We start from the raw sequence: 9862 nt of genomic DNA on the forward strand, positions 1-9862 counted from the left end.
TACATACGATAGGTACGTCATATAATTGTAAAGTAGTAAATCGCTTCAAAAACGCTTCTTTGTGAAGTTTACTTGAATAAAATGATTTGATTTGCTATTTTTAATAAATAAAATTTATAATTTTTATTTTACAATTGCGGAAAAGCACCTAGATTATTTATTTAAAGTAGTGGTATTTCTTTATAATAATAGGAACAAATAGGACTGTGACAGAATTCTCATCTCCTGTATAAATATCTGGGGCTTGGATTAATCCAGTTCTTTGATCTGCATATTTTTTATAGAATTTCCTCTACTTGGAGCGACATACGCTTGTCTTTATGCGAAGGTACGAGTTCCTACATTTTTTTCAACGCCAATCGTACTCTGAAAATGTCTACCTTAACGTGAAAATTGGTTGCATACCTTTCCAGAAATTGTGTGCTAAGAATTTGTATAAGATATCGTAGCCAATGTTCATTTTAGTAAAAGTTTTGTAGAATGAATAGAACATTAAGTCCGCCTTATGAATTTCTAAAATAAAGTTTGGATAATTTGTTAAAATAGTTATAATTAGCCCAACTCGAGGAGTTGAATAGTAGGTATTCCAGGATTGCGGCAACCGTTCCATCATCAGTTCAAATTAAACTTGTTAAACAAATCTAATGAGTTTAAACTTAATGGCAATTTTGATAGACAGTCCAGGCTAAATTGTGTATAATTATTAATCTGGTAATTCGTGTTCAGCTTTAAAGGAGGACATGAAACCTTCCTGTGTCGAATGAAACCCTAATGAATGTGACCTAACCACAGTAATGGTACATTCAGAGGTTGTTAATATCAAAATCTAATAATAATAATTACAATCACACGATATTAGATATAAACGAAGAGTATTAGTTTGTATAAACCGTAGGAATAGAGTCGTTTCGTGAAACAAATGACAGAAGATTTATAGTATTGCGTCATAATTTTGTCATTCGCTTCCTTAACATTGTGATATCACACAAAAGGCTACCCTTACTGTTTCGTTTCAATACTCACAGCGGGACTATTCCACAAACATAAGTTTGTTCAGCATGCTTTGGAGCCTTTGAAGGTTAAAATAAAAAATTTGGTTATCCGAAAAAAAGCCGAAATAGTTGAGATCGCGCATCGACTAACATAGTCTAGGACGTCCCCAGCCAAGTGAACCAATCCTTCATAAATTCTTTGCAACAGAAGGAAACTTAAACTGGACTTTAAAACTTTAAATTTTTAATAAGAATCTGTCCACATAGCTTTGGTTAATAAACATTATTAACAAACAATTAAAATCTTTTCATAAGAAATTTATTTAAATAACATAAAACAATTATAATATTAAAATGCGTATGTTAAAATATATTTTAAAGTCAAGTAATCTTTTATACAACTAACTGCTTATATGAGTCATAATTATTATTATTTTTCTGACGTGAAATTATAATTACGCGTGGCTCAGAATTGGTGATATTGGCATTGCATCATGTAACATTTCTGATACTTGTGTACCTAAATTAATATCTGTTAAAGTTAGCAAACGTATTGCCCTTCTTTGCAAGTCTGGGGATACGGGAATTAACGAGTTTGCAGTATTATTAATAAGCCTCTCTCTCTGATCGAGTTCCAAGTAATTATTATAGAAATCTGATGCATGTTCTAAATCAACTGCGTTAACTTCTAATATTGTAAATCTTTCTTTAGGTCGACTCGGATCTATATAAGGAACGGGCCCATTGAAAGAATTAGGATAGTAATTTGGCGCATCCATCATGTTATCCTTTACAGGAGGCTTACCATTTCGATCATAAACTTTCCAATACAAAGGAGTATTGACTTCAATTCTATTATGGTTAACTCCCAAACGGTATACTTGAGTATCGCGATATGATGATCTTCTAGATTTAAATAAATTATCCATTGGTCCAGGTATACCAGGTACTAAATTACCGGGATTAAAAGCACTCAATTCTGAAACTCTAAAAAAGTTATCTGGATTTCTATCTAGAACTAGACGGCCAATAGTAACAGTATGATAAGTACCCTTTTTCCATAATCTTGTAACTTCGAACGGATTGTAATCAATAGTCCTAATGTCATCAAATGACATAACGTCCATTTCCAATGTCCAAGCAGGATACATTTTGTTCTCGATTGCATTGTATAGCTTTCTATTAAAGTAATCAGGATCGCGTGCAGCAATAGTTTCTGCTTCATCAGCTGGCAGATTCTCAACACCTTGATCTGTTCTAAAATTGAATTTGACGAAATATTTGTAACCATACTTGTTATTGATCTCATAGGTGTGAATTAGAAAGGCATCCATTTTTGCATATCCATTTGGAATACAATAATCTGAGTATAGCCACAAAAGGGCGTGTATAGACTCTGGGTTTTTGGTAAAAAAGTCCCAACGCATTGAGAAGTCGAAAAGATTAGTTTTAGGATTCCGTTTCAAAGCATGAAAGAAGAAAGGAAACTTTATAGGATCTTTGATGAAAAACACTGGAAAATTTAAAGCCACGAAGTCCAGGTTACCTTCTTTTGTGTAAAACTTCACAGCCATACCTTTTGTTTCTCTAGCAACGTCACTTCCGCCAAGATTTTGCATTACTGTAGAAAATCGAACTACTGTTGGTGTTATTTTTCCTATTCCATTAAATACGTCAGATTTTATGTACTGGGATACATCGTTTGTTACCTCAAAATAACCAAAGGCGGCTGTACCCTTAGCATGTACCACTCTTTCAGGAATCCTTTCTGCATTGGCATGCGTGAGTAGATCTATATGGTACTGGTTTGAAAATTCATCGGAATTCAAAGTAATTGTCTCTCTGATCTCTACCGGCTTTCCCGAACTCGTTGTGAGAATCCCTATCGGTGTCTGTAAAGAGAAACATAATATTATTATGAAATTTTGCTATTAGTCACAAAATTATTATAATTTTTATTTAATTCAAAAAGTAAATCATCCTGGGCCTTTAAGGTACTATTGAAGATATGTTTGGTTTAGCTCTCAATTAAAAGGACGCAGATCTAGAAGTTCTTTATTCAAATCTCGAGTCTAATCATTTTCAAGTTTTTGGGTTTTTTTTTCGGAAAGAATGCCTAAACAATACTGTACCTGTCAGGCACCAGATCTTTCTCTAGTTATTTGGGCTTGCAGTCCCATCATATTTTGAAAAAGCACCTATGTTTATGCCACACGGTTGTACTATATCTATTTATACGTCTCCAGCGCAGGTGTCTGTTCCCCAGAATTCTAACTCACCGAATCCTAACTGAAATCGATCAGGAGAACATCATCGTCTTCCCCGTTGTGCTACCGCTTTATTTTTATCACCGAACTCTGTTATACATATTCTATCGTCTCTGTAATTGGGTACCTGTTTGATTCTTACTAGATATATTATATATATTGTCCATCATCATATTATATATATTGTTCATCATCAAGAGCATCCGGTATGTACCGGATGCTCTTCTTCGAAATCACACAATTGTCGAGTCGCGGGATCCGTTCTATTGTAGTATTCATATAACTCATAATCAATGGCCCTAACATATTCACTACCGATTACTATCAATAACCAATGTATAACAGTTGAGCTCTTCATTACGATAAAGTTCTTTTTTCATTTCATAACAATTCTATATATACATTGAACATTTACATATTCAAATAGATCGACTTGCTTAAATGATTAAAAGTGAAATCTGTATATATTTAATTAAGTAGGGTTCATAAGCAAGTACGGCTTTCCATAAATGGTTATTTGTTTAAAAATTTTTATTTAACACCATTACTACTTTTTTTAACTGGCAATAAATTAAATCTGAAGAACGGAACCTGACTTGGTTGGTTCTAATATTAACTATCTGCAATTATATAATTTGAATTATAATTAGATAACTAAAAATACAGCATTTAATTCGCAAATGGCAAAAAAAGTTTACATTAAATTCTAGTATAATAAAAAATAATAAAAGAATAATAAAAAATTATACACCTTGGAATTTTATTGTCTATTCCAGACCGGTTTTGACGTCATTTGTAAAATCCAGGTTTTTGAAGTTTAGTTAATAGTAGTATTCTATGAAAAATCCTCTGCATGTCTGATTAAGATTCGATGTATAACTTTGCGAGGAACAGAAATGGAAAGGCGTATCATAGAAGCAATCTCCATTGCAGTATATAATATAAAATCATCTGGTATTGTATTTTATTTGTCAGTTATTACAGTCATAAATGGGTATAGATTGAAAATTTAATTGATATGGGTTATGGAATACCCATCCAATCCAATAAAAATACAACTGTACAATTGTACATACAACAAACTAAATATTTTGTTAGAGTCCAACACACACTTAACCGTTACCAATAATTGTGGGCGTAAACCAAGATTTCCTGTAACATTGCAGACTGACGTTAATTGGAAAATATGTTAATATAAACATGTATTATTTGCAAGAAAATTAACATAATATACAGTAGATACACATTCTTACGCCTATCGAATGCCTCGTTGGTAATATTAAGTATAATTTTGTAAAACAAATATATTGGCGTGATAAATAAATACTAGTAAATGAAAAACGTTTCACGTAAATGTTCCATCGATTGTTAAGACTTCTTAAGGTCAAGGTTAAAATCCTGTGAGCAAATAAACGTAATTGGATTTTTTTGTAAAGAAAATCTTAATCAAAGACCAGAATCAGGAATTTGCCAGTGTTTACGCTCAAGTGTTACGGAAAGCACGTTATGCTCTACCCTTCAGCCGTGTCGGATTCCATGTGTTAGTGAATAGAAATTGCGCATGTGATTATATATGTATATACTTATATATACTTGTGTATATATATCTCCTGCGCACATGGTTTATCTCATTCGATATATTTATATGAAGGATATGAATTAGAATTTCTACCACAAGTTAGTAGTAATGAATAATGAGAATAATTTTATAATTACAGAATATGTATTAGGTAAATACTATATTTTATTATAAGAATTAACAACATTAAATGCTTAAATATATATATACAAATATGAACTAAAACTAGTTACTAAATCAACGGGGAAATGCTGCTAGCATTCTTGCCACCATTCCACGCGGTCAAGAATTACAGAATTAGAATATTAAAAATTATGAAAAATTTGTAAACATCCATAGGACTATATCTATATACCTATAAGGACTTTCTTCGAAGGATTCAGTATTTGACAAATTTTATGAACTATTATTAATATGTGCACATGCGTAAAGTCCTACAAAAATATTTTTATGCTGTAATCTAAATCTATCTCTCTAATATATATATAACTTATATTAAATGTATTCAATATTAACTAAAATAAATTTAGAGAATAATAACGTAGAAAGGATATAGTAATGTTATTCATATTTTTATATTAAAGTTACTAAATGTGTTGTTTCTACATCAATTAGAGTAAAAATAAAATTAACACCGTCGTACACAAAAATAGATTGACAATTAACTCACTTTAAAATTAGAATAGGTACAGCGACGGCATTAATTAATTACATTTAATTGGGTTGTCATTCTTGTTTCGTTTCAGATGTTATTTAAAAATATTTTTTCATAATATTTTTAAACACTACATATATAGTGTAGAAAATTTTAATCAAGTAAACTGATTTCTTTCAAGGGAAGTATCTACTTTCAATAACTCTAAATATATACAAAAATATGATAGTATACATTTGCCTTTTTCGATATTGATTGATTGATTAGTGTAAAAAATTGAATCTTACTACTAGATGTTTGTTTGTTTTTATTGATTTATTGAATATAAATTCTTTGTTTATATGGACGACGTTGTAACAAAAACCCCATTGGATATATCCGTACATCGGCTGCAGCATTTAAACTTCTCTACCGTTTAACCACCTTGACACTGGACATTATATATTATATTCAAACATAGGGTAACGTCTAAGAGGTTTTGCTATTATGCTACGAAATTATTGATTTCTTGTCTTTAAGAAAAGTTCTTTTCAATTTTAGACAAGTCCTTAAGCAATAAATCTTATCTAGAATTAGATATTCTTGGAACCCAGCCAGTAATAATATCTACAGCGTTCAATTTGATGTGTAAGCCTAGTCTTTACTTAAGTTGGCAAATATTCATAATATCCATTCGATTCAATAAACAAAGATCATCATGTGTCATAAATTATTATGAATCTCATTTGTCATGTCTTACATGTAGGCTCAGCTCAATATAAAGCAATAAGGATATTTAAAATAATTATGTTCTACAATTTCATCATCGTATGAGTGCTATAGAAAAGGAATCGTTAATTTATGTGATTATCAAAAGATAATAGTCATAGAGTCGAGTTTATGGACTTATTTAAAATAAAAGCCGTAATAAAGTAACTAATCATCCTTTTTTAATCTTAATTTATGTTTCTATTCCGTTTCAGAATCTGTTTTACCTAACAACTGTCAACAAAGTATATTTATTTAAATATTCTACAATATCTACGTCAGAATAATTATTTGTATACAGACCTTACAAGTGGCACAGATACATTAAGTGTAATATTAATAAACGAAGCATCTCATAATTTTAATGATTTAGTATTATTAAGTATATTATCAGATCTTTGCAACACAAAGAGAGGCAGCTGTAAGGTTAACCTTACACTTTCAATAATTAAACTTCTTAATAACAGCTCGCAACAAGGTATAATGTTATGAAAAAAAAAACAACTACGATCATTGCAATTCGTTCGTTTGAAGAAATTATAAGAAGTAATATTATACGCAACGGCTTGCATACTTATTAAAGGCGTCGTACGTATGATACAGCAATTGATCAATAACCTCCAATGAACAAAAAATTAACAAGGCTTATCAGCAATAATACAATCATATCCTCCGTTATTTCGTATTCATTTGTAACCAATAGTTGGAGTGATGTTACAGAAATTGTTTTAATGTATTCTGTCAAAATTACTTTCCAAAATTGAGAGAATCAGCCGAAAAAAGCCTGCAGGACTCTTGCACCGTATACTATTATTAGTATTAATTAAGATTTTTATAGTCTAGGTGGCTAACGAGACGAACCCGATGGAAAGTGATCATGGACATCTGAAACACCGGAGGCTGACAGGTACGGTCTTTAAGAAATGTGTAAGTTCTTGAGGGTTCCCAAGTCTTACTGCATCGAAAAACCGCAGACGAAAGCTGGTTTCGGCAAAATAGTCAGCCAATACCTTAAAAATGTTTGGAAATGTGGGTCGTGTGAATGAAACTTGGAATTCTGACGCTATGTCCCAACGTGAAGTTCAGCAGCTAGGATTAATCCACACCAGTCTTCGGAACATTCCTCGAGATAAATTCAATATAAGACGCCAAGAGACAAAACAACTAACCAAAGCCGAATGAAGCAGGACAGAGAGAGATTGATCGTCGATAAATCGAACATATATTCGTTGAATACGGTCAAATGAAAGATTGTGGAACTGAACAAGGCTCGAAACATCAACACGAAGTATTCCGATACTGGCTGTGGTATTAAGGGTTTCCCCTTGTTCTGGAAGTAGCAATAGTGACTTTTTTTGGGTTATATTGGACTAGGTATGTAGCTCACCCAATTCGGAGACTTTAATAATAACTCAATTTAAGATACAAATTTATACCGGTTGTCGTTTTCAAATTATCGAGAAATATAGCTTTTCAATCTCCTTTTATTAATATTTGTGTAGTAATTTAATAAATATTCTATATTTTATGCAATTTGCTTAATTAACATACAATAATTCGAGAAAGACTTCATAAAGACAATGAAAGAAAAGATAAATATACATACAAGAGCGTGTTAGTATTAATAATCAACAAATATAATGTAATAATTAGGGAATAAATACAATTCATAATTGATATAGTGAATACCAATAAATTTCAAGAAGATAACTAACCACAATATTATTTGATATATTCATAAATTTACTGACCATTTGTTTCTATTATTAAATTTCTACTGTATCAATAGAAATTTGTTAAGTCTCCACGTTTGAGATTCTCAGAATTCGATTAATGTGTGTTTATTACAAACTTGCGTGTGTAAGAGAATAGTAATATTTCTTGGAAGTAAATGAGCTTATAAACATCAACGAATTTTCATTCAATGCGAAGTTGCAAAAACAAAGGGAACACACATATAATTGTATCTTTATTACAAAAACCACTCAAACGCAATTTGTTAACGCAACTTTATTATATATTCAACACTAGTTACAAAATATTTTATCTTATACCACATCACTATAATGTAATAAACTAATTTGTTAACAAAAATAAAGTTGACCTTTGTAAATGATTTTAAACTTTGCAAACGTAACAGATTTGTGTCAATTTAAATCTGACCTCGTGTTATTCTGAGCTCATGATCACGGTCGCTCTCCGACACATTTATCTAAAGAGTGACAATTGCTAAGCTGACAGAATTACAGAGGCCTTTCATCCTTCAAAAATATCTAAAAGATATCTAAATTATAAAACATATATTTAAACTACTTCTACACGAAGATTAAAAGTAAAATATTATGCATTACAAAAATTAAGTTTAAATGGAAGAATCATATTTACGACATTATTAAAGAACAAAAAATAAAACGTGGTTTTGTATGTGATACGAATTTTATTTTACGTACTAAAATGTTTAAAATGTCTATATTATAATAGTTGAAAAATATTTTTTATTCTCATTTTACTCAGAGCAGTCAAGATCAGAAAGGAAGTTGTCCAATTTATTAGTTACGTATATAATTATAGTATGGGACTTAGAACATACTACAGTACAGTAACAGCTTATAAATTTCCCACTGCTAGGCTAAGGCCTCCTCTCCCATTGAGAAGAGGATTTGGAGCATATTCCACCACACTGTTCCAATGCGGGTTGGTGGAATACACGTGTGGCAGAATTTCGAAGAAATTAGACACATGCAGGTTTCCTCATGATGTTTTGCTTGACTGCCGAGCACGAGATCAATTATAAACACAAATAAACCCGAAATCATCGGTTAAGATACACGCGTTGCAGTACATATATTAAATATACATATTTTAAGTATTTAAAATAATACACGTGATATTAAATAGGTTTATGCCTCATTTACTAGCTGCCATTACATTGGCAAGTGTCAGCCGACTCAATTACAGTTAGTAATCTTAATAGCATTCTCAGGCTGATTCATTTATTATTATTTACATTATCTGATATTTCAAACAAAATATATTTTAATCAAGAATTTATATAATTTATTAAATTGTTTAAGAATATCTTTATATTATTGCCATTGTAATGATATATTATTTATTACATTCAATTTTCTAAGGTAAAAAAAATGTTGCAATAAAAGTGTTGATTTTATTCAAACAACACACCCTAGATTACCGCGAAGCTGATACTACGTCATTTATAAATCCATACTTAGGACGTAGGTGGCTAAAAAAATACACACATGCGATTTAAGCCAAGCCTCATGTCGTGCCAAACTATTTCCATACCTATGATAATATTAAACTGAGGTTACGTCTGTTCATAACTAAAATTTCCACTTTTATGAATACAAATAAAAAAAATCATTTTATTTTATTATTTTAACGACAAAAAGGTTTTAATGAAACTTCTTGAGATGAAATTATTGTAATAAAAGTCTAATCGTTCTCAAAGGCGACGTGCATAGAATCAATACTTCACATAGCCAAATGTCTCGCGAATCTATTTAAGTATTCGCTTTCGACATTCAAAAATAAATCTTAATTCTTGTATATAGGGCTTAAAATAGCTGAGCCGATATTTTATTGACCTGAGTGCCACGAG

General features: G+C 30.9%; 1 protein-coding gene across 1 annotated transcript; it reads right to left on the reverse strand.

Annotated features, from left to right (window-relative positions):
• Positions 1-1257: 1257 nt before the first annotated feature.
• Positions 1258-3617, reverse strand: LOC124543880 (catalase-like). Its single transcript, XM_047122201.1, has 2 exons — positions 3474-3617; positions 1258-2884 (listed from the first exon to the last, which is right to left on the reverse strand). The coding sequence occupies exons 1-2, from the start codon at positions 3615-3617 to the stop codon at positions 1448-1450; spliced, it is 1581 nt and encodes a 526-aa protein (XP_046978157.1). The 3' UTR covers positions 1258-1447.
• Between the last annotated feature and the right edge of the window lie 6245 nt (positions 3618-9862).

The sequence above is a fragment of the Vanessa cardui genome, chromosome 3 (genome assembly GCF_905220365.1).
Source record: "Vanessa cardui chromosome 3, ilVanCard2.1, whole genome shotgun sequence".
In the NCBI taxonomy this organism is placed as follows: domain Eukaryota; kingdom Metazoa; phylum Arthropoda; class Insecta; order Lepidoptera; family Nymphalidae; genus Vanessa; species Vanessa cardui.

Excerpts from the sequence above, each read along its gene's own strand:
- LOC124543880 (XM_047122201.1), bottom strand. The coding sequence starts at position 3,617 with ATGAAGAGCTCAACTGTTATACATTGGTTATTGATAGTAATCGGTAGT. Across the intron at positions 2,885-3,473 it reads ATTTCGAAGAAGAGCATCCG|ACACCGATAGGGATTCTCAC; the intron begins GTACATACCGGA and ends TTCTCTTTACAG.